Here is a 26,530-nt window from a genome sequence, read left to right as displayed (position 1 = left end):
ACTTAAACATAGACAAGTGCTTATAAATCTTTTCTTACAGCTGTGATGTTTTTCTGCTTTTACAGCCACTCTGGGAAATAAATTGGAAACTGAAAGTGACAGGTCAATTTTGCAATATATCAAAAAAGTAGTTTCTTTGCTTGGTTATAACTGACTAAAGACAGAGGTTCAAAAGTGAAATTACCAGGTTCTTGCCATCTTGCTTGCTGATAGTGACCACCCGGGTCTCTGCAGCGCCCTCCTTGCTGGCTTGTTTGATGCTGATGTCAGTGACATCAGGAAAGTCACACAAGGTCTGCAGCTCCTGGCCGAACAGCATAATTAAAAGGATAAGACTTTTATATTTATTACCAATAATTCACCCAAATAGATCAAAACCAACAAGGAATTTATGTTACAAACAAGTATCGCCTGTGTAGCGACAGATATAGCCTGATACATCTCAGGCCTCATAGTCACAGAACTCAACTGTCATCCGAAAAAAGGAACAAACAAACACAAAAAAACCCCCAAAACATACTGTTGAATTGTGTAACAAATTCCACAAGCACACATTTGACACACTGCACACACTCAGGGAAAAAAATTCAGTGTTTCTATGTGTTGTCTCTACCTTTCCTTAGCTCTTAAAAGGGAAACTTCTGTATTTTTCAACCTAGACCCTATTTTCCTATCTTTTTGTGTCCAAGTGACTAATGGGGACAAGAATTTTTGCATTTGGTCCAGTATTGAATGAGAGCGCTGCAGCCGTGAAACCAAACCTCACTCAAGGAGAGGTCTCCTTCTGAAATCCCACAAGAGTTGAGTTGTAGTTGAAATCAGCTAAATATGTCATCAGTCATGACAGAGAGGAGTGCTGAGGGGGAGTTTTTTTGTGCTGGAGTACAGAAAGCATAGCTCAATGTTATCTAAAAGATTTTCAAAGTCATGGCTGAACAACAACTCAACTCTCGTTAGATATCAGAACAAGACTTCTCCTTGAGTGAGACTTGGTTAGACACAATTCAAGCGAAAGGTAGAGAAAAACATTTTATTTCTCCGTAGGGTCCTTTCCATTTCTGTCAGACACTTATAATAACAATCTGAGCCTGTCAGTGACAAAAACAAGGACTTTTAGCAGACATACATTGACGGGGTGGTATTACATTGCAGCCAATTTTGCTGCTGCAGCGCTCTTGCTCAATACTGGACTGGTTTCAAAAACTGTTGTCCCCATTAGTCACTTACACACGAAATGACAGGAAAATAGGGTCCAGGTTGAAAAATTCAGAAGTTTCTTTTGAAGCTTTTGTGATTTTGATTTGGATAATTTTAGGGTGACAAATGTCTGTCTGTCAGTCACCTGGGAACTAAAGATTTCAAGAGTTGCACTCCTTTTTTTATAGCTCATATAGCTATAACGCATAACAGCTCTAATGGTACCAACCTGGTCAGAATCCTTCAATTTTTCACGACACCACTGGATACCAGTGTCTGCTGCCACCAGGATGATGAGCTGTCCGCTGGACGGTTCCTTGACCTGGAACGTCTCTGTGTAGAAGGCCTTCTCCAGGGACTCCATGCTAATGAGGTACTTGAGCTTGAGGTCGCGAGCTGTGGTGCGGCACTGACTGAACTGCTGGATGAAGCGCTTGAAACGGAAGCGGATACGCTTACGTGTCAAGAAGTTGCAATCCTGGATCTGAGCTCTCATGTCCTTCGGCAAGAAGGACTTATAGCTGGAGGTAAGCAAGAGGAAAAAAACTATTTTATGTATCAGCATAAATCCTATTGTCTAAATATATTCTGTGTCTTTCATATGTTTAAAAAAAACTACCTGTCACAAGTATTGTTATTAAAGAAAGGATTTTTTTCCTTTGAAATATGTCAATATCATTTCGATTCTGTTTTACACACATAATAAAATTGATGTACAGTACATATTAGGAGTCTGAACATCAAAGTTGCGCACTTGTACATTTTTGCTTGCCGGATAAAAATAAATTAAAGCTTCAACTAACACTGGGCTACTCAGTAAGGCTGGGTCTCAAACCACAATATTCTTCAGGTTCAAAGAGTACTGGAATGTGAAGGGGAGGGCCTTGTACACAGCTGCAGCGAAGGTCAGAAATATATGAGCTCTGCAGGATGTCAGGGAGCATCAGTGGCAGGACACAGAGGGCAACTATGGCAAGGTTTATGTGGAGAGTGCTTTACGAGTAACAAAAAGATCAGGGGATCTGCAGTGGAGGGTGCTTCATGCGGCCCTGGCGATTATTTTTTTCTGTCCTAAATAGATAAGAATATGAGTAATGGCTGTCCTTTTCTGTAATTGACCTGAGACTGTAGTACATGTGTTCACTGAGTGTAACCGTGTCACTTGTTCTTGCCCTGCTGTATGTGCCTTGTGGAAAAATTGGGGTTTTTTTTGTGGGGCTGTTCATTCTGGGACCATTGTGTTCTGTGAAAAACAAAATAAAAAGTGTGCTGATGAATTTTCTGTATGGACAGTCTACTTGTTTCACAAGGAGGAATAAAGTGAAGGACTGTGCGCCAGTAGACCCGGTTATGTTGAGGGGGCTGGTCTCTGTGCGCCTCAGAGCTGAATAAGCTTATTATAGTCTGGTAAATTATATTATTGGGTTTCAGAGGGTCTGGTGTATAGACGGGGCTGCTTGTACTGCGGGGGAGAAGGGTCTCTGTATATGTATCTGAATGAATGATGTCACGTTTTTGTATTTTTGTTTATAATTAGGTATGCTGGTCCTCTTAGAAGGAATGCTGCGGTACAGGGCTGCTGCCGCTGTGTGTGTGTATGCATGTGTGGGGGAGAGGGGTGTGTGTGTGTATTCGAGGCGTGATTGGTGGATGGCGTAGGGGGTGTCTGTGAGGTGTAATTTTTTTATTCTACGGGTTTGGATAGGAGCTGTATGTGGTTCTTTTTTTTTATTAAAGGATGTTAAAAGTCAAAAAGTACTGGAATTGAGATAAAGTGCACACAGTATCAAAAACTGTCCTGAAAGTTGGCATTGCTTGCTTTGTCACAATCTAAGTCTTGTTTACTTATTACTTGATCAGATATTTCATTTCTATTACAGCTGTTTTACTAAGAAAACATTTACACACTGGTGTGTTTAAGAAGTTTGGCTCGTTCGTAGAGTAGACTTTCCTTTTCTTTTGTTTGATTTGTTCATGAGGACTATCAGGGACAAGGAGGAGACTGTAGACTGTACTGTATATGATTCAAAGCATCTGGATATCTTAAAACATAACTAGTTATTTAGGTGATACCTTATAGTGTGGTAGATGTCCAGCGGTGACATCTGTCTCTCCTTGGCTGTTCTCGTCATGTCCAAGACAGCCATACCGAGGCACTCTTCCTGCGTCTCGTGGGAGTTAGGGATCTTTACTGAACCATTGACAAAATCATTCCTCCACTACACGAAAAGAAGAAAGTAGTACAGCAGGTGTTACTACTGCAGCTTAAACCATCTGATCATTGTCCATCTTTGAACTTGCAAGAACATTGTTATTCAGACCCTGGAAGGGACAAAACAACAGCAACAAGACTCATGAAAAAGTGTTTCTCAGGACTCTTTCAGACACCCACGTCTTTATGTGCAATATGCAGTTTTACATGTTGGTCTCATGTCTGAATAAGCACCTGAGTCACGTTTATGTTTAAGTCACAATGGCAGTCTTTGAGTCTGAACCTGGTAACATTTCATTAGAGCTGCAACGATTAGTTGATCGAAAGGAAATTAATCTGCAACCATTTTGATAATTGATGAACCTTTAAGTTTTTTTCCCCCCAAACAAAAACACCAAACATTTGACAGTTTTAAGTTCTCAAATTTGAGAACTTGCTGCTTTTTTAGGTCTTACATGAGAGCAAATTGAATATTTTTGGGTTTTGGACATTTTTCACTGTTTTCTGATGTTTTAATGACTAAAGGATCAATCAAGAAAACAATCAGCAGCTTAGTCGATAGTGAAAATAATCATTAGTTGCAGTCCTACACTTTATAAAGCTTGTGAAAGCACAGAGTTTACATAAAGCAAACAGAAATCTTTCTATAAATGTCCACTGTCAGAATTTTGAACATAAGCAGCATGGGGGGAGCGTCCCTTGCACTAATGTGGGTTTATTAATTAAATAAAGTTTTACAATTCATCACTGAGCAGCCTGTGAGAAGACAGAGTACAAGATATTTATGGCTGAACCGCAAAAAGCCGTCACTTTAATAGCTAGATGAAGACAGCAATGTTGCATACTCCGTGTTTAAAAAGCATTTCAGTCTTGCTTCCATGCAAACTATGGTGTGGGTTGTCTTTGTCGTGAATCCATAACAGGTGATGAGGTGACACTTGATAAAATGAAATACTATATAAATGTATAATCTACTGATCATCCTGTTCCCTTTCAAACCCTCTGTGTTATCTCTGATTCTTCTTCTTATTATTTGCCCGCTGTTTATTTATGACTTTATGGCTCACATCCCGCTACTTCTTCATCATCATCATCATGGCCACAAGGGTAGATAAATAACGGCTTGGAGAACAGTTGGGTACAGGATGACCTGCTGTCAATCACTGGAACAAACTCTGTTTTGATATTCCCCTGTATGTAGCAGAATGACAGCTCATGACACCTGAACTTCGGTAACTCTTGTTTTGATTGTAATAAGTCAGTGTGAACTCTAAACAGACTCTAACTACAAAGTGATGGTGGGTGTTTTTATTAATTAATTAATTTTTTTGTTTTGTTTTGGTCCAAATCAAGGCAAACCGACTACAGTTGTGAAAACCTTAGATGACAACCATTGAGAGATGGGAACATTGTATTATTTACCTATATCCACCAAAAAAACTTAAGGAAAAGACCTTTATTATTTTAGCTGATATTATGATTCACTTGTGTGTAAAACCCGCCCACTACTAAACAAAAAAAGGAATTTAATCTAATTACTACAAATCCTATCATCTATCTTTGTCCTTTAAAAACAGGACTTAAGATTTATTTTGTTGTTTGTACAGTATTAACGTCAAACTGGTGAATGCTGAGACACACTTCCCTTTGCGAGTCATAATAGCCTCTCTTTATCACTGACGCAGAAGCTCGGCTCTAGATTAAACCGCGAGGAATTTACAGTATCCTTCACAAAGCAACAACACAACATCTGTCCACAGTGAAAGTGAGCATGTGTAATGGTTCAATGGCTGCAAACACACAGTGCGTTACACCACTCAAATGACCCCCGTGGTGGTGTTTCCCCTCTCCCTTTTAGGCTTTTCCCGAGCCACCAGGGCAGATTTCCCCAGGCATAATTCCACATAATCCTTTAGTTCACCCGGAGTTCACCTCTAGTCATATTACTGGCTCGGTTAACTATGGACTTACCTATACCGTACTCTTCCTTTCTATTGCAATTTGGTTTATATACACATCAGCATGCGAGACTGAAAACCCATCTGTAAAATTCAACTTTTCTCAAACAGATATTTTATTTTTAATGATGTGTGGAAGGAAAAGAAAAAAAACTGTTATTACAACTCTGCTTTCTATTTCCCAAAACACAAAGACAAATACTCAAGCAGCCAATAAATGTACTTACTGTTTGGGTACTCCATTCGAACACACAAAACCACACATATTTCAATATAAGACCTAAGTTTGGTCTCCTGGCCGCGATGGAGAAGCTCTGCAGTTGTGTCAGGCAGTACTGAAGTAGTGGTACTGTGGCATCTGTAGACAAATTAACCTGCTTGGTAACACTGGGGCAAAAATGTACAGTTGGTCCTTACTTATCCTTCCTGTGGCTCTTTGTTGCCACTAATATTCAGCGCAGTCAATGTAACATGTTGAACAGCTCATATTTTTGAACAATATGGTGCTGAAAATGACAAGAACCTTAACACTACTTTTGGACAGAGGGCCCCTCTACATGACAAAGCTTCAAGACAAGATAACAGTGCAGGGCCTCTTTTAAGATCCTTATCATTTGTGCAAACACTGTGCATGTGCTGGTTGACTTAATTGTTTCGGACAAGGACAGGGACCTTACAGCAAACAATGACATTTTTGGACAATGGCTCACTGCACTGACCCTGGTATGATCTGTCAAGCACAGAAAAACTGTGTGTGTACAATTCTGTCTGGTTTAATTTCGGGAATTTAATTCAGGTGCTGATTTGTGCAGGCTGTTAGTTCCTAAACTGCTCACAGAGTTCACTCTTGCATGAGAGATATAGCTGCAGTCACACAGCACAGTTGGTAGCGCCATTTGCTCAAATGAGCAGCCCTCTTTGTTTACGGCATGGACCACAGACTGAGAACGGGCTGAGAATCTCTTCACCGTAGACACCCAACACCACATTAGGGCATTCATTGATTAATCTTGATAATAATATCACAGAATAGTAAAAAAATGCTTGTTTTAATTTCCCTGAGTCAAAGGTGACATCTTCATCAGTTCAACCAACAGTTCAACCAACAGTTCAAAACCCCCAAATAACCAGTTTACTATCATGTATGACCAAAAAAAGCGTTTAATCATCGCATTTTAGAAACAGAAACCAGCTAATTTTTGGCATTTTTGCAGTTACTGAAACGATAACTCAACAATTGAAATAGTTGCTGATTAATTAATTAATCAACTAATTGATTAATCGACTAATTTTTGCAGCTCAACCAAACACACAAGCAAAAAAGCAAATAAAAAGTACCAGTTTAATGGTTTGTTACCTCTCTATATTAAAATGCTTTCAATAAATCTGAAATATGAAGTGTGACCTAACAACATGCTGTTGAATATTTCTCTTAACTGACCTCCATATAAAGCATTCATTTCTAACCACTATATTTAATAAAGAGGGTGGTTGTATGAAGAGACACTTACCTGAAAGAAGAGGTATGACATTACAAAATCATCAAGAACAGGACTTTCTGATCCTTTGGCGACTCCGTATCGATAAGCCCGGGATGCTCCACCACTGTACCAGCCAGGGAAATAATACCTGCAGTAAACAGCAAAGAACCAAAATGCAGTGAAAGTCTGTGAAAAATACACGAGATATAACGCAGGAGCAAAGATACTGTACGCTACCTTATTCTGAAAAACACGTCTTCTGATGCTGACTCATCAAGCTGAAAGATGTGGTTGGGTGAGAACCACAAGTGGTCTTGTTCTCTGAAGAGACCAAAAAGGCTGCAGTACAGAGGTGAGATACCTACAGCAGACAAAGAATGAGAAACCACGTTATGTAACATTATAACCACATTATGTTCTTCAAAGTTAAGTTGCTCTGTATAAATTAAACACACGAACAAATTGCAGTATTCCTGTAGAAACTGTGTTCATTTAAAGGCAGCTCTCAGGAGCACATGATAGATTATACGTCAGGGCACATATTAGAAAACTATCTGTTTCTAGTGTCAACACAGGTGAACATCAGGTCAATAAAGATTGTCTAAAATGTCAGTTGTGTTTGGCTTATCATCAAACACATAACATGCTATTTTAACAACATGCAGGTGAGCCTGGGCCTTCCCCTCTCCATGGGCCAGCTCAGTGTATTAGTAGACTCATACTTTTATTGACTCTTAAATCGTAACTCTGGCAAAAAAAAAAAAAATCATGAACCAAAGCAAAGTTACCAAAGTTTTGCAAAGTAAAGAAAGTCAGACCAGACAGAGTGTAAACAAAGCATGGAGATGATTGAACAAACTAACAATTTTTCTGCTGATCTCTGATAGGTTTCACTGTGGGCTCTTGATAACCTTATCTTAGGACCTATGTCCTGAGTTGATTCATGAGCAAAGCACATGAATGGGGGTGCTTCACGCAGGCTTACAAAGCTCGAATACTCACTGCACGCCTTGGCTGCATCTATACACAGCTCCTCAGCCACATAGTCCCCAGGTGGGTAGCTGAGAAAACTGCAGTCGGCCACTCCCTGGCTGCCGTGATAGAAATGAAGCCTAAGAACAGCAGCGACCGGTCTTGTGTCTGGAGATTCCCGATGGGCGGTCCCATTTTGGTGCACCGCGGGGCATGAGTCAGTCACTGTGTCCATGGCTGGCAGGGAGGCCATCAACAGTGTGCAACCTTCAATCAGTGAAATGCAAAAATGTCAGCGGAAAGAATGACGATTTCTTTTGTTAGTAAAGTGTGATGAATTTAATATGATGATCAGCTAGGCTACATGATCTCGACTGTTGCATAAACTGTTAGCTGCAGCACAGAGGAACCATTGTCTGTGGAAAAAAGGTTATAAAATCTGTAAATCAAATTCAAAAATAGGGCTTAGAGTTATCAAAAACATTCAGGCAAGTTACACTGTAAATGGAGCCTTGACATTTTTTAGCTCTGGTGCATGTAATTCTCTAATACAGGCTGGTGTGGATCAACTTTCAAATAGAGCACTTTCCATTAATTATTTACATTTAAATAGACAAAAATCTACATACAACACACACACTCAGCAGAATAATTAAATCCCCTCATTCTCTCTCCGTCCCAAATACAGAACTATATCAAACTGAGAGATGATCATAAGCAGATATACATCAGATACCTAATTGCTGAGATCCTGTCCTTGTTTTTGTTCCTCATTTGTAACAGTCTACCGAGCACCAACACTTCAAACTCAAACTTGATTTGCAATGAATACCAGAACTTTCTGACGTTTCTGATGTTTTGAAGTATTTAAACAGTTTACAAGATTGAAATGATTTAAATGAGTTCTGTTTGGTTGATTAAAAGGTTTACTGTAATGAAGAAGAGACCCAAAAAGTTCATGAATCATGTTTGGAAAGTTGATAAAATATTTACTTCCCCTCTTAATCTTTTACAAACTGAAAACTGTGGACATAAATAGGACTTTTTTTTGGAGTGATCTAATGAAAAAATGTATTACCTTATAGAGAAAAGTGAATATTTCTAACAAATCTGTAAGAAGGTTACTGAAAACTACAAACATTACCAAAGTACATGCTAAGGCTAATCATAAAAAAATTTAAAATATGGCAATGAGCAGGCCGTCCTCAAAAATCGAGTGCAAGAAAGGCACTAGTGAATGAGCTTATCAACAGGCCTTTAGCAGCTCTAAAGGAGTAAAGGCAGATGTGCGCATACAAAAACTGACGTCTGGATCCTTCACCAGACGCAGCTTCATGGCTGAGAGGCAAAAAAAGCTACTAAAAGTAAAAAGTAAACAAACCGAGAACTCTAGTGTTTCTCGTGCCGGGATTCAAAAACAAATCAGAGGAAGAAAATCTGCACCGTCCAGATGTGCAAAGCTGCTGCAAAAGATATCACCGCTACATGCTGATGAGTGGGGGTAATAAATATTTAAACCATTAGTTATACTATGTTTCAGATTTACACTTAATTTAGATGAATTTGTAGATTTGTTTTCATTTTGACATTAATAAATCTTTTCTGTTGATTCAAAGCTGTAAAATATCTAAACATAAAAAACTTCAGAGGAGAATATGATTGTTTTCACTGTTGAATATGTTTTTAACTAATCCATTAATCATGTAGTCCATTAAAAAATGTTAAAAATGTCATCACAATCTCGTAGAGCTCAAGGGAATTTCAACAGTCCGAAATGATGGCAGCTAATCCTCACATTTGAGGAACTGAAAACAGGGAAAGCTGTCATTTTTTCTGTCAATCAACTACTCCATTTATCAACTTATAGTTTCAGCACTAGTATGTTTATTGATCAGTGACAGTGGTGGAAAAAGTACTCTGATCTTTTACTTCAGTAAAAGCACCAATACAGCAATGTAAAAATATTCCATAACATGTAAAAATCCTGCATGAAAAATCCTACTTAAGTAAAAGTACATAAGTATTCTCAGCAAAATGTAGTTAAAGTATTACAGTAAAAGTATTGGTTTGGTCCCTCTGACTGATATGTTATTATATATGACATCATTATATTATTAATGCTGAAGCATCAGTGTTAGAGCAGCATGTTACTGTTGCAGCTGCTGGAGGTGGAGCTAGTTTCAACTACTTTATATACAGTTAGCTAGTTTAGTCCAGTGGTTCCCAACCTAGGGGTCAGGCCCCTCCAAAGGGTCACCACTTAAATCTGAGGGGTCGTGAGATGATTAATGGGAGAGGGAAGAAGAAAAACAAAGTTCTGATACACAAATCTGTTTTCAGTTTTTAGACTTTTTCTCTAATCTTTTACTGTTCGTTGAAATATTGGATCATTTGAACATTTATTAAAATCAAATCATGTGAGAAGTTTAGAGGGAAAAATCACTATTTGTAGAAAGTACAATATTTCCCTCTGAAATGTAGTGGAGTGGAAGTATAATGTAGCATTAAATGGAAATACTTAAGTGAGATACATGTACCTCAAAATTGTACTTAAGTACAGTACTTGAGTAAATGTACTTAGTTACTTTCCACCACTGGCTAGTAAGCAGAGAAACACTTTACCATTCAGCATGCAGTTTAATTAAACAACCTTTCCAGTAGGAAGTGAGAAAGAGGATATGGTGCAAATAACAAAGGAATTTTGTACATTTTGGTAACTTCTGCAAAACACTGACGTGAGGATTCCTGACAATATTTCTCATGCCATTTTAGAGGCTGTACAATAACGATTTCACACGAGCATGGAGCTTCAAAATTCCAATATTTCCGACTTTCAGTTGCATAAAATATGTACAAAACTGTTATTTAAAATCTTCTCATTCTCAGTGTTTTATTTTGACAATTTGAACAAATCTATCTGCAAGTAGAAAGCAAGACTGAATGTAAGAATGCCAAAATTAAATATATTTTCTGGAAGCTGTCTATTATCATGTTGTTATGGCAAGTTCAGAGCTACATAATAATAATAATAATCATAATAATAATGCTTTAATTTATTAATTCGCAGTGAATCCCTAAGTGCCACAGCGTTGAAAACATAACATGAAGAAAATAACAAGACTTTAGATAATTGAATAAATTCTTCCTGGATAAAAAGGTTTTTAAGCCTGTTTTAAAAGGGTTGCAGGGGTTTTCCATAAATGTATGGTTAGACTGGACATATTCAGTTAAATATCAGAAACTTGGCTACAGAACAAACTCATCAAGGCCGTGATCTTACGTGCTACCGTTAAACTCACACACCCACCCGTACGAGTTAACGTTGACTACCACATAAACAACAGTGCGAACCAAGACTCAACCAACTAACGTTAGAGGCTTGCGTTTGTACAAAAAAATAAACAGAATAAAGCTGTCAACGAATTATTAATGGGTGCTAACACTTACTTTGGTTGATGAGCCAGTCGTGCGTCCAGCTAGCTCGCTGCTAGCTTCCTAGGCCAGCGCTGCAGCCAGGACGAGCGGGTTTGACAGCGACAAACGGCTGCTTATGGTTCTTCAATATCAGCACTTAAAACAGATTCCCTGATAATTTACTATTTATTTATGGTTCACCTGGACTTATTCTTTTTTCCATGTCGCACTCAGCTGGCTAACCTGCTACATAAGCTACCCCTGGTCAGCCTAACGTTTCCCATCTCACTCCAGAGGAACTTCAGCCGTCTATCTTGTCAATCTTGTAACTTAATGCTAATGCTAGCTACAACCACGTCGTGCCCGGTTAGCTCCGATTAACAGGGAAATCATCTGCAGGCAATCATCTTGTTGTGCCGAAAACTGTGCCCACGACTGCCCGACATGAGTCACATTATTGATAACTTGTCCACTGTACAGCTTCAACTCTAACAAGGTTGCTAACAGCAGCGCAGCCGGAGCCTCAAGTCAGTCAACAAACCAGCCTCTCCCACCATACTAATACTGCGTTCAGGTGCTGTCGGAAATGTCACAATCACGGACCACAAAAACCAAAGGAAAATAACAAAATATCTAAATGATAATAAACGAATAAAATATATCTAAAGAAATAACCAATAAAATCTGCTTTTGACCTGAGCATGCCTGAACTGGTGCATTTCTGTTTGTAACCGATCATTTCATGGTAGAGCCTTTATATTCAGTACATACCATTATTGTTGTATGGATGACTACAACATCGGTTCCTAACCTTTCTGGCTTGTGACCCCTTAAAAAAAGTAATGTTTGCTTGCAACCATTTGTTTATCAACTGTGACCAGTTCAACCAAAGAGTGATTTTTTTCCTTATTTCATTTGAGGCAAAGTTATCTAGTAATTCAAAGGAAAAGGGCAAATGATTAGAGGAAAATCTGAAAAATGTAGAAATGTTTTTTAAGTCATCCTATCCTCTTAATCATCTAGGGACCCCTTAGATTTGTTTTGTGACCCATAAAGGGGGTCCCAACCCCTAAGTTGGGAACCACTGGACTACAACACTTGAATAGTTGATAGCCAGGCTTACCATAGAAAGCCAAGATGTAATTGAAATTGGTTTGGTTAAATATTGTGATAACAAAATGCTCATTTATATAGCTACCATTCCACAGTGCACCCAGTATGTTGGCATGTGCATGTAAAATTACACAATATAACAAATTAATAAGTCTATTATAATAATATTGTAAATTACACTAGACAGAGGTGAATACTGCAAGATAGGCTAAGATTTTTAGTGCCTTGTTCAATTTAGATCTATGAAGTTTACTATTACCTGTCACTGTACAGTTTGATAATATGTATGCCACATAACTGATTATACAACTTCAAGTCTGTGAATTTGGAGCTTAACAGGAACCCATGAAGGCAGCATTTTTGTATCAATCAGTCCCTTTACATGTCAGTGAACAAAATAGTGAACTAACCAACATCCGCCCACCCACCGAAACTACAACTAACCACTTGTGGTGTAAACTACAACGCAGTTACACAAGGGACAAAAGTTAATCTACACTTTCAATATCAGATGCAATCCAGTGCAATAGGCTTTGAACAAATGCTAGTATTGAAAAGCTGATGATAAATTTTGGTTGAGCATTTGTCAGATGGGAATGGATTTACCTTGATGAAAGGTTTTCAAGCTGTAAATTGCTGTGTTTATACTTAACAATGGTCCTCTATATCTATTATTCTCATATACTGCACATACACTGGTTAACAATATACAACACCTGCCTGATTTCCCACTTTACAGTGATGACAACTAATCATTTCAGAAAAACAGACCATAAACTGGTACCATTAGGTTGCAGGAAACTAAAACTATCTCATCTTGTTACTTGTGGTTTAGACTGATGTTGAGGCCAACTCCAACTTGAGCAAATTGGTGTAAATTCAGCTTTTTTTTCAGACGGACAAGGCTTCTTAGAAAGGCATATGATGAGACTATGCTACATCTTCTCGGTGCTTTTCCAGACATCACTGCCCCAGAATAATTCTGCTGCTCACACTACTTTCCCCATAAAAAGCCTGGAAGGCGTAATCAGAGGCAGAATCATCAAGGACACCAAACATTTTCTGAACCCTTTGCAGTTTGCCTAAGTATAAGACGGGTGTCAAGGATCCTTACCTTATAATCTGTAAACTTCACGTAGCTATGAGCCTTAGCAAAACAAACAGAAAACTTACAGTAATATGCTGTGATGTTATGGGATTGTTTTCCACATGATTTTGTGACCTGGCTGCAGGGATTTGCTTCCATTCAGCCACAGGATCATTAGTGATGTCCAACACTGATGTTAGGTGATAAGGCCTGGTTTGCAGTTCATCCTAAAGGTGATGGACGGGGTTGAGGTCAGGCCTTTGTGCAGGCCAGTCAAGTTCTTCCATACCAAACTGCAAACCATTACTTTAAGGACTTCACTTTGTACATGGGGTCATTGTTCTGTTGAAACGAGAAATGGCCTTCCCTAAACTGTTGCCGCCATGGATGTTTTATAAGCCCTGGATAAAACCCAAAAAGGCGCCTATTTCCTTTAATGCTCACTGAAGGCATTAACCAAAAACCTCCCAGGATTTCTCCCGCAAATGTGCATTAGTGTTTCTCCTTAGCAAATTCTCTCATTAGCGTTTCTGATTTGTATCCACAAGCTGTGAGACTGATCAATACCCTGTCTCTTACACACCTTGGCTAATATACACATGCCTACACACACACACCCTGCACTTGACACTATATATATTTATAATACAGTTACAAGTTTTTTTTATTCACAATGTTTTACAATTATACTACTAAGGGATGTAGTGTTCTGTATTTGTTTCTCTCTATATATATATTTGTTGTGTCTTGTACTTTTTGCGTATGTATGTATGCATGTATGTATGTATATTGACTTGCACTGGACCCTGTAGAGACAACATTTTGTTCAATATGTGTGAATATGTGTGAATTCATTTGGGGTCGAGAGACAAACAAACTTGAATTTCCCTCATGTAAAAATAGGTTTTCTAGGCTCTAGGAAAGTTTTACAAATATAAAACCTTTATGGACTAAAAATTCATCACACAAAGAGTTTTAATTTACCCTGTTTGCTGTTGGAGGAGTCCTGCCAAAGGTTGTAAAGATGTCTCTGTAAAGAAGAAGCTTTCTCGGTCACAGGGGATTTTTTTTTTTGTTGGAATACCGGAAGATACATCTGAGGTAAATTACTAGATAATTTTACATTTTTGGAGTCTAAAGCTTATTCAAAATATACAAGGGACAATTAAATCTTTGGTTGAACCAGGCACAACTAATACCTGTAGGCAACAGTTAACAAGTGGTCACAAGTAGACATTTCTTTGTAAAGGGAGGTCACAAGCCTAAAGGGATGGGAACCACTGGTCTGAAATATCACAATTTTCCTAGATAGATAGATCTAGATAGATCATAGATAGATTGATGGATAGATGGATGGATGGATGGATGGATGGATAGGTAGATGCAAGGCACACATTTATATCCCTTGGTGAAACCCATGGGCAAACACCTGATACACACACACACACACTCACACACACACTTGGATGAATAAAGGCATTAGGAGAGTCCTGGGGCATTCAGGTGACACTTGTCTTTGCAGCCGCTGAGACACAGACACACTGGAACACACACTCTTACAAAATATCTTAGAAACAAGGATGTCCTCAGGTGTTTGGGTGACAGCACTTATGCTTGTCCGCACACACACACACACACACACACACACACACACACACACACACACACACACACACACATACAGGAACAGGAGAGTCTGTTCTGCTCTAACACTTATCCCTCCAGTGGATCTAAAACAGCATCACAGCCGGGTTGCCCTCGGCAGAGAGAGGAGATGGAGGGAGACAATAAGAGTGCGGGAGGCGGGGGAGGGAGGAAACGAAAGCACGGGAGGGTAATAGAGGAAGAAGGACAAGTGGAGGAACCGAGACAAAGAGCAGAAGAGAAAACAAGGGTGGGGTGGTGGACAAAAGGGAAGTTAGGAAGAGAGGAAGGAGGGAAGGTGTTCAGTTGTCATTGTTCAACTTAGAATTTTCTGCATTTATTTTTGCTGTTGATTTTTGCATCTTCATCTGATCGATACCTGAACATTTCTCTTCATCAAATTGTATTACTCAAATAACAAGATCCATATAATCAATAACTCATTCTGCTTTAAGTATGGAGCTGGAGTGATTAGTGACTGATGTGATTAGCATTGCATTAAGACTTGCAGCAGAGGGAAAAAACTAACTGCATGTAACTCCTGTTGCTCCTGTACATCTTGTCATTAATGAGCTTTAGAAGTGTTGGTGCCTTCAGTAAGAAAGCAAATAAACATAGTTCCAAGAAAGTGTTTAACACTTGATGTTTTAACATCTTGGGACCAAGTTGGAAATAAGTGTTTTTACTTAAACATGTTATCCCTTAGATTTCATATCATCATATCATATATTGTGTCATATCGTATCGTATCGTATCGTATCGTATCGTATCGTATCGTATCGTATCGTATCGTGTCGTGTCGTATCATATCATATTTTGTTGAGGCCAGTCAGTGCAATAAGCTGCTTTTTTAAGGTGATCTCTAATAAGATGTATGACGATATTCACTAACTTAAAAAAGTGTCAAATCCTGAGTCAGTGGTTGCTGACTTACTCTAATATAACTTCCTATGATCACAATCCTTTGCAGACACCATATGAAGGTGATAGAAAAATGATTGCCATCCTTAAGAGTTGCCACTAGATGGAGCTACATGTACACAGCTTGCACACAGAGGCTGAGAAGGAAGGAGTGCAGAAAGAAAATAAAAATATAAGACGAAGTGAAGAGAAACATGAGAGAAGGAGAGAGTGGCGATGAGAAAAATAGAGAGAACAGAGGTAAAAAATGTTCTTCTTCTGCTCCCTGGTGATTTCAACAGAGTCTCCAAAGGCTTCCCATGCCTGAAACTCACCACCTGCGCCTCTCTCTCTCCCAGCCAAACACACACACACACACACACTCACACACACACTCACACACACATACACACACACACACACACTGTGCCATTTGTGCCATTTTCTTCTCCAAGTCCTTTAAATATCGTTGGGGACTTGAGAACAGCATCAAGCTTTTGTAACAGTCAAAAGGTTCTTCACATAAAAATGGAGCCATCAGAAACTGGCGATGGAGGAAGCTTGGTGTTTTGTTCCCAGATCTTGCCAGCTTGTGAATATATGGCACAATATTATCGTCTAAATGATCTTATTACATAAAATAGCATCTTTGCTTGTCTTGTCTTTATAGCACCTTAAGTATGCATTGCTTTCCTACTTTCTGGATTTTTATTGTAGTATAAGACTGAAAAAATGACCAAGTTGGGGAAACTTTGTGATAATGACTTTAATCCTGCATATTAATTATTGATTATTAATTAATAAACATTAATTGATGAAAATAGACCTCAGCGGTGCACATTAACATACAGAACAATATCTTTTAAATACAGAGAGAAAGCAGCCAGACTTATTTTAAGTCTATTAATTTAAGTTAGTTTTTTCTCTCATCAATTTACAATCAATTTTTTAATTTTTTAAAATGAGGTCAACATTCATTATTCTACAGCATGACTGTATTTTTTTTTTACAGGGTCTGGTTTGTAAAAACACAACAAGAAACTGATCTGACATTCAAATTTCCTGCAGAACCTGCAAGGCTTCCTTATAAATATGGCCAATACCAGTGATCATACAACATGAATCTATTTTTACATGGCTGTGTTGGAAAAATACTTTTACTAAATGTATATTACGAGTAAATACATTAAAAAAATAAAGTCAAATGATGGTGATCTGCACCATTGCTTTTTCAAATTAATTGCTCTTTTCCTACTAAAAAAAACTTAATTTTAACCTTGTGTGCCTCAGTATTTTTACTTACTTTTTCTTTGTGTGAAAACTTGGGCTGGGTCAGGATCTACTGCTGATGTGAGCCTGTAAAGTCTACTGAGCCATTTTTTATGATATTGGATCATAAGAGTGAACTTGATTTTACAGGACCAGGCAGAAAAAGTTGATACATAGTTAGTAGCAGGAACTGTTTTATTACCACTTTTTACAGCATTAAAATGTTTTCCTTTATACCTTTAGTGTACTTTGTGTTGTTTTATTCTTACATTGTGCATTATTATTATTAGAAACACCTTCATGAAGTATAAACTTTTCTATCATCTGTTCCCAAATAACAAAGTGATCTTGAAATGACAGATGTGGAAGTGCAACCACCTTTATTTAGTTATTATCAGAGATGACTTTGCTGTAAGTCCTCAGGGAGCAATGCTGGGCAGAGTGAATATTTTAGCACACAGTCATAACTTCAGGTCACAAAAACGCTGTCTGGCCCATTTCAAAAGAAAAAGTGCGAGCAGTCAGACAGATGAAGCCACAGAAAGACTCCAAAGATCACTTTGTATTGGAAATGTATTATTGATGAGAGAAAGAGAAAATTGCCACACACACAGATCAGCTTTATTTTATCCATGATAATGTCAATGACAGCTTAGTGCGGACTTGGATATAATCTCATCTCCCCAATCTCCCTGTTTCTCTCTCACATGCACTAAACATGATGACCTTCATTGACATAATACATTCTCTGGCCTCTATCCTTGACCTTAACCATTACAAATACATGTGTAAACCTAAAACCTGAACCTATAACTAACTATAACCTTAACCCTAAAACCAACTTTTAACCTTCAAAGTGACAAACAAGTGAGGACTGGCCAAAATGTCCCCATACTCAGGGTCTAAAATTCAAATTGGTCCTCACAAAGATAGAACTACAAGAACTCACAAACACACACATAGATGCACACGATACCCAATACCTGAAACGACTCAGTCGGCCCAAGCTGGGAGGCACAATTATGAGTAGCTGCCTTCTTGACCTTCTATCTGCCAACCAATCAAATTGAATGATGATTATCATATGAGCGATAAGCTCCTTAAAGCACTTTTTCTTCTCCTTCAACTTTACCTTTTTCCCCGACTGTTTGTCTTTTTCATTTCCCTCATATCTGTCTTTTTATACTCTACCCGAATCTCTCTTTCTCTCTCTCTCTTACTTTTCCTCATCTCTCTTTTCTTCTCTCACTTTCTCCTTTCTCCTCTCTCTCCTGCTCTTTCCTTTCTGGAAAAGAGCTCCTAAACTTTTACCGCATCATGGATTTTTACTTAAATGTCATGTCATAATAGATCTTAACCATCACAGTCCTGCAGGAGCTGCATTTGAACGTTATTTGCTGATTTATGACCATACAATGAACACATGTGTTACGTCTTAAATTTTGCGTCAGAATTATGTATCATAAAAATAACTAAGTTATACAATGCTGAATTGTGCTGAAAATACATGATCCACTATGTGTTTAGTCTCGTCTCCAGAGCCATAGCTACCACTGAGAACCCAGAGGTAATGTCATGAGTTTTGGTACTTATGATTGTTTTACAGTTAAATAAGAGTCTCTAGTCCTGCTAGCAGCTGTGAGGCTTAACAGGGGTGTTTTGGGCGAAATGCTAACATCAGCATATTATAATGACACTGCTGAAATGCTGGTTTAGCAGGTATAATGTTTACCATGTTCATCTTAGCTTGTTTGCATGCTAACATTTGCTAACATGTGCCAAACACAAAGTACAGCTCAGGCTCCTGTTATTATTTTGCAGGTATTTGGTCATAAACCAAAGTATTGGACACATTCAAGTTTGGCCTTGATGATGGCGCTGTATGAAAAGTTGGAGGATTACCAAAGTCATTACAATACCTCTTAAAGGAAACGTGAACATCTGCACCTAATTTCATGGCAATCCATCCAGTAGTTGTGGATACATGCACAAAAGTGAACCTCATGGTGGCGCTTGACGTAAAGTCAGGGAGACAAAAGTCATTAGGATTCATCATCTGGGAACCATGAATTAGGGGTATTCAGAACATGTACTGCACAAACAAATGCAAAACATTGCTTTCAGCAGTGGAGCTAACCTTGTTGTTATGTCCTTGTTAAAAACTTAATAAAAGACCACAAAACCCACAGAAACAATTGCAATGTGATAACTGTTGCTAACAGGTGGTTGCTGACCTATTAGCCTTGTAAAAAGTTCTTGTACAGGCCTACTTTCGTACCGAACTGATCGAAACAACATTAACTTGCAACATACTACTGAACTGAAGACAGTCTGAATCAGCTCTGAACATCACATGACTGGTGATGCGTTCATTTACTGTTGTATGCACTCAAGTGAATTTTAACGGAAAGGTGATTGCATGGACTACATAGACAGTGACTACAAATCTTTAAACTGAACTGAACAAAATGATTCTTTATACCTCTACGATGAAGATTTTTCCAATCCATCAAGTAGATGTTATTGATGATATTTCAATGGATAAGTGAAAACTTACATAAAAAAATAAAGGTTTTCTATTTGTTGTTTGATCAGAATTCTCTGAAAGGGAGGGATTGCATTGGGGCGCCTTGGACATAAGACCTCAGTCATTCTGAAATCCTGGATAAAGCCTTGCCTATCTCGTGCATTTCATATTTTTACATTCAGCATAGTTAATCTGCTTGTAAACCACTGTTTATTAAAATGTTGCAAACTTCAAGGTGAGTTTTACAACCGAGTTAACACTTGTCAGGCATGAACATGTTCTGCAAACACTTGAGACATATTATAAAGCTTCACAAGCGATGGTTTTATGTATTTAGTTTTTCACAGTTTGGTAGAAGCATTTCTTAATTCCTAGGCTCCTTTTTCAAACCAGTTCTCAATGCTTAAACGATATTTGACCAGACACACAATTTCACACACAAAATGCAATAAAACTCTCCGAACAAAGAAGATCTGTCCCAGAGTTGAACATGTTCACTAGAGCAGTAATTACTGCCATCTGCTGAGTGGAGTATTTGGTCAAGCATTACACACAGACACAGAAGTTTAAATACAGTACTGCAGAGCCTTTGTGTTATTGCAAGATGAGTTTTGATTGGTATGTGTTTATAAAATATGTATATATTCTGATTTGAATTTTGAACAAGAGCACGGCAATACATGTTTTCCAATGTTCTATACATAGGCACAAAAACAAACCATAGTTTAATAAAATAATGGAAAGAAAGAGTCATAAACAACAGAAAGACTGCAGCAAATACTGGAAGAATTGTGCAACTTTGTTTCTCATACTGTAGTTAACTGACACTGTCTTTTTGTGTGCAGAAATAGAGACTAAAATTACAATACTGTAACACAGTAACAGTGACAGTAAATTTAATGCAAACAAGGTGTCAAGGTGTTATCTGGCAAAATGCAAAAATGTTACAGATTTTAATATAAAATTTTAATTTGACAGTGTGCTGTGGATCTGAATTTTAGTGTTGGCTAATTGTGAGTGAGAAACCTAAACACTGAATTTCAAAACTGTTCATGCAAAATGCAGTTTGCATTAGAATACATTCATGAAATAATCCACCTATAATACAATATGTGAACCTCCCTCTTTACAAGCCCCATTTTCTCTTGTAAGACACTAAACTGACTGAAATGTGCATGCTGACACTGACTGAAGTCTCACAAAAGAAATGACATGTGTGTGTTCCTTGACAGCACGACGAATACGGTAAAAGGTGTTTGTCATCTGGAATGATCTTCATATTTTGTCTGGCCTGTGCATCTAAGAAGAGGCACCTCAGCGTGAAAGATCATGTTTACGCCACTTCATTAGCTTTCAATGAAGCAAAATGCAAAAATGGTTTGGGAGAGCCAACGCACAGCAGAGGAGTCTGTGTGAAAGATGTGATTTCTGGCCCGAGGATGAAGTGTGTGTGTATGTGTGTGTGTATGTGCTATGTATTTATAATTCATCACATTGGGGGTACAAATATCTAATCCCACAGTTACTTTATGTGACAAAAATTTGGTCAACACAAGGTAAAACATTTGTTTTACAGTTAAGGTTAAAATTATGACTAGGTTAAAGATGACATTACATACACATTTCCAGGTCTATATTGTCAATCTGGGGCTTTACCTAAATATCTTTGCATGATTTACACTTAAAAAAACTCCTCATACTGGCCCTTTATGTGGCCACTGAATTCAGCCTCTGTCTGAAACAGGCCGTTTTAGCTCCTGTCTCTTTAAGGCTCCCCTCCTGTTGAGCCCACTCTGCTCTGATTGGCCAGCTCTCAGAAGCTGCCCCTCAGGAGACTTCCACCGGCTCTGGATGCTACATCAACAAACCATGAAACAAACTGTAGTAGTAGGACTTCACTACTTTCTCTTGTTCTTTACTCAAAACTTATCAAATACATCTGTACATGTTCCAGCCGAAATCCGATCTGAAATATGAGAGTGGACAATGCAAAAAACTCATGGTAAAACCTTAGCAACAACCTTAGCAACAAAGTCAAGGCAAGATGTCCATACTCACGGATGTCTAGTTCATACAAAAAAGGTGGATGACAGCTACCCAACTTCTTTCACTACTATCTATCCTTTGGTTGCCAGCAAGTTAGTGAACTATTTGATCCCTCTGTAAGCAAAGATTGGAAATACATAGCAGAAAATATGTTACAAAGCTCAAACATTGACACAAAATGTTTATATTTTATGAAAATATTTCCCAAGGAAATCATGCAAAACCCAATCGAAGCATCATTTGACATCCTGAAATCATGTACAAAGATCATTGGAATAAACACAGCTACCTCAATAAATCAACCGCTATGGCAGAATTCAAATAAAACAAAAGTAAACAAAAAGGTCATGAAATGGAATAAATGGAAAGACAATGGAATCACTAAGCTTTGCCACATATTTTCTAACAACTGTTTCAAAACCTTTAATGAATTAATCATTGAACATTATATCCCAAAAAGTGAATACTTAAATGACATCACTTTAAGGCTATTAAAAAGAATATTCCCATAGATAAATTGAACATTGACACACACAAATTTGAACACAGCTTGTTCAATAAAAATATAGTTAAAATGTATTACACAATATTAAATGAAAGCACCAAAGATCAATTTAAGACTTGTGCAATGAAATGGATCAGGGATCTCCATTTACAAGTGGATGATATTTCCTAGAATGATGGAAAAATACAAGGCAGCAGTTCAGTTGTACAAAAAACAAAGTCAATGTAAAATACTTAATAGATGCTGCTACACCCCAACACAGCTATATAAAATGTTCATAAGGGATGACAGTAAGTATATAAAATGTGGTGCTGCTGGAGGAAGGAACTCTGCTCCATTTGTTGTGGGACTGCAATAAAATTAAAGATCTTTGGTTTGGGATAACAAAGCAAGCAATGAACCAAACTAATATAGTCAATCATGTATACTGGGAGATTTGCATAACTTCAGCGGAGTATCTTCAAAGAATAAAACTTTCTTTCATTATGTATGGTCACAAAAAAAGCAATCATGAATAACTGGATTGCTTTAAATACACCAACTTAGAAAGAATGGATCACTGAAGCAATAGAAATGATTAGGTAGGAAAATAAAAATAATGAGACAGAATACGCTGAAACATGGGCGCCAGTGGAAAAGTACTTAACGTTATTATAAAAAATAAAAAATAAAAAAAAATCCAAGACCGCCTGGTTTATTCTATTTTATTTTCTTGGATCTAAGCCAATGATTGTTTGTCAGAGTCTGCTCTCCCCCTCACCTGTTGCTGTGGGAATTGTCCAATCATTCAATCTCACTCTCTGCTCTGCCACACCCCTCATTAGTTCAACCTGGTATATACTGAAACATATACTGGTGTCATTTGTGCTGCAACTGGGTCCATTCTATACCCGTTACATTGTTTTCTTTTTCTGTTCCTGCTGTCCTACAGTATGAATACTGCATGTTATATGAGCTGTAAGGTGAAAATACAGAGATGATGTTTATGACTGATATTGTTTGAGGGGTGCACTGGTGTAGAGTTGGTATAATTGTGTAAATTGGTTTGGATGAGTTTAGAAATGGTAGAACTCACTTGTATGTTTTATTGTCAGAAATGTATGTCTTTTGTCTTTCTGTTTGTATTTCTACTTTGTGATGGCTGTTTATGGGCTGATGAGCTGCTCTTTGGCAAGGTAGAAGAAACTGTCACAAACGAAGCACTCAGGGCAGGCTGAACTAGGTTTTTGATTTGCAGGGAGCATTTCTACATATGTGGACCTCACGTTTTGGAACTTTTACTACGTTTAGAATATATATCTTACATCATAACAGTACATGAATAACAAATCACAAAGAGCATAATATGTCCCCTTTTAAGGGTTAGAGTATGTGTGTGTACTTGTATTAATCTTGTGGGGACAAAAATGTGTTTGTCACACTGGGCACTCACTTCCCATTTGGGACCAGATTTAGGTCCCCCCACAGGGTAAACCATATAATTTTAGGGTTATGACTTGGTTTTTGGTGTGGGATTACAGTTCAGCACATACTGATTATGGTTAAGGTTTTTAAGGTTTAAATTAAACTTTATCTAATGTGAAAGCCTCATGAGGGACATTGAAATAGAGGCAGTGTTTCTAGATTAAGTTTATCCTTTTAAAAGACTAAAAACACAAGGAAACACTTGTAAAGGACCTCGAGACCAGAAGAAGGTCCTGCCAGTCAAAACAGCTGCAGCAGATTCTTCGTTGCAGCTGTTTTGCTTCCAAGCCCAGGCTGCATAGAACGAACATGCACATTTACCAAGTTCTGAGTTGACTCTGGGGAGTTTTTAAAGTTTTCCTTAATATTTGCCATTTTATATACTTAATAAATAATCACTGAATGAAAAAATGTGGATTAATCAATAATCAAGACATGTTAGTTGCAATCCTAAACATAAGCCATATAAAGGAATATGTGATTTGATCTTGATGGTATTATTATCAAGCTTCTACTGTCTTGCAGAAACATACATATTGTAGTGTTTTATATTACAGATTTACACTAAATTCCCAGTTTTGAAAGCATACAGTGTTAATATAAAATTATTTAGCACTGAGCTGCTAGAAAGTCTCCATTTCTTATTCTTAATAATGATAGTAGCCTTTATACTAAAGTGGGCTCCAGCTTGTAAAACCTTCGAGGGACACTTAAAACATTCCTTTAATTGCCACACTGGCCACTGGAGATTGTTTCAGCTCAGCTAAAAAAAAAAAAAAAGCTTTGACATTTACAACAGAAACCTCAGAGCTAACAGAGTGAAGAGAAGCACAGCAGATTGATTATACTTAGTGCAACAGTGAAAGCAAAGGTCCACAGAGTCACATCTGTAAACATTCACAGTCATTAAAGTAATAAACAACCACAGAGGAAAGAGTAAAAAGGAGCCAGAGGTGAGAGTGAGCTCTGGTAGACGACAGTGTGAATGAAAAGGATGAGAAGCTGTGATAGAGGTCTAAATAAGGGACATCATATCACATATGCAATTTGACCAAATACCTCTGCATTTGTAGTTGTCTTGTCCATCTTTTATTCATAGAAACGAAGGAGGGAAAACAGAGGGACATGTTGGCCGGTTATTCTTGTCCATACGCCTGTCATTTACATGTTCACACCTAAACTACCCACCCCCACGAAGTCTGCGTCTCAGTTGTCCTCTCTGCTCACACATTTTTACATTAGTGATTGTCCATGCAACTGTGTGAGTGGACTGTGTGTGTGTGTGAGTGTATGTGTGCTGTTTGTGTGGCTATGTGCGTGTATATCTGGCTTGGACAACTAATTCTCTCTGCCAGAAAATGTCCTGCAGCAAGAATTTGGAGTTGAGAAAGTATCCGCTGCTCTGTCGATATGTGACGTTGGTGCCAAAACGGGCATGCAGCCACTTTCGATTAGCAAAGTCCCACGCTGCCCAATCACAGCTCTAGCGCTGCCAGAAACTGGTTGAGAATGCTGAAAAAAACTCCATATTGCCAAAAACAAGTTTTAGATGCTGCAAAAAACACCAACAACAATAAGAAAACCATAATTTTGTGTTGCTCATGCCATTCTAGCAAAACGCCATAAGTGTTTTTGTTCACTGTCGGCCAATAATGACATGGTCTCGAAATTTCAGCAGATTTACTATTGAAAAATCTCTACAAACCAAACATTAAAAGGAACATTCTAGTGGTTCTGCATGTTTTAGCTTATTAACTACCATTAGTACTTCTTTACATTATTACGTACTATTTTATGACATTTTCTGCACTCTTTATCATTGTGTAGTAGCATAATCAGGGACCATTTTCTAAATTTGGTATCCAACATCTAAGAATTTAAATTTGGCTGCTGAAAAGCATGGCATTGACCTTCTATGTTGCCAGAAAAATCTAATCCAGAAGCAAAACAACAAGCAAACATGGACAACACAAGAAGGACAATGTGAATTTGGGGGTTTTTGTGCATTAAAAAGATTTCAGTTTGTCTGTGGAATCTTAAATTTGGGATTTCAGAGCTCCAATAAAGAAATCCATTAAATAAATAACAAGAAATGATAAAACAACTGTTGGCTGTGATGTAGAGGTATTTACAGGGCCAACATTTTGAACGGACACAGAAATAATCCCCCCGATGATTAGGATGTTCGTAATATTGACACACAGACCTGAGACCTGCAGCATTAGTACGGGACACTACCTGGACCCAAGTATATTGAATATAGTTTAGACCAGAGTCAGGTCTTGGTTACAAGGAACCTACTGGACCTGTGAGGACCGCTATTGATGGATTGCCTTTCTAGAGCTGCAACAATTAGTCAAATAACTGATTAGTCGATCGACAGAAAATTAATTTCCAACTATTTTGATAATCGATTAATCATTTTGAGCCATTTTTTAAGTAAAAATGTTCAAATTCTCTGACTCCAGCCTCTCAATTGTAAATATTTTCTGGCTTTAGTTGTCAGTGACTGTGAACTGAATATTTTGGGGTTGTTGACTGTACTTCGGGACAAAAGAAGACATTTGAGGACGTCACAACAGACTTTGATGATCAACATATCTGACCATTCTCTGACATTTTATAGGCCAAACGACTAATAAATTAATTGAGAAAGTAATCGGCAGATTAAGTGATAATGAAAATAATTGTTTGCTGCAGCCCTATACCTTTCTTAACCAAGTTTCAGGGCTCTGCAACTT

At 37.9% G+C, this 26,530-nt stretch overlaps 1 protein-coding gene across 1 annotated transcript in view; it reads right to left on the bottom strand.

Moving 5' to 3' along the window:
* Positions 1-11,783, bottom strand: part of jak2b (Janus kinase 2b) — a 28,211-nt gene extending 16,428 nt beyond the window's left edge. Inside the window, exons 1-7 of the mRNA XM_044329514.1 lie at positions 11,268-11,783; positions 7,851-8,087; positions 7,086-7,209; positions 6,879-6,996; positions 3,271-3,416; positions 1,427-1,718; positions 185-304 (exon numbers count right to left, since the gene is read on the bottom strand). Of these exons, the coding sequence (XP_044185449.1) occupies positions 185-304; positions 1,427-1,718; positions 3,271-3,416; positions 6,879-6,996; positions 7,086-7,209; positions 7,851-8,073 (1,023 nt within the window). The 5' untranslated portion in view covers positions 8,074-8,087; positions 11,268-11,783. The remainder of the gene's footprint in view (positions 1-184; positions 305-1,426; positions 1,719-3,270; positions 3,417-6,878; positions 6,997-7,085; positions 7,210-7,850; positions 8,088-11,267) is intronic.
* Positions 11,784-26,530: the final 14,747 nt, after the last annotated feature.

Source organism: Thunnus albacares, chromosome 2 (assembly GCF_914725855.1).
Source record: "Thunnus albacares chromosome 2, fThuAlb1.1, whole genome shotgun sequence".
NCBI lineage: Eukaryota > Metazoa > Chordata > Actinopteri > Scombriformes > Scombridae > Thunnus > Thunnus albacares.
The sequence above is the reverse complement of the archived record's forward strand: the minus strand, read 5'-3'. Positions and strand labels throughout refer to the sequence as shown.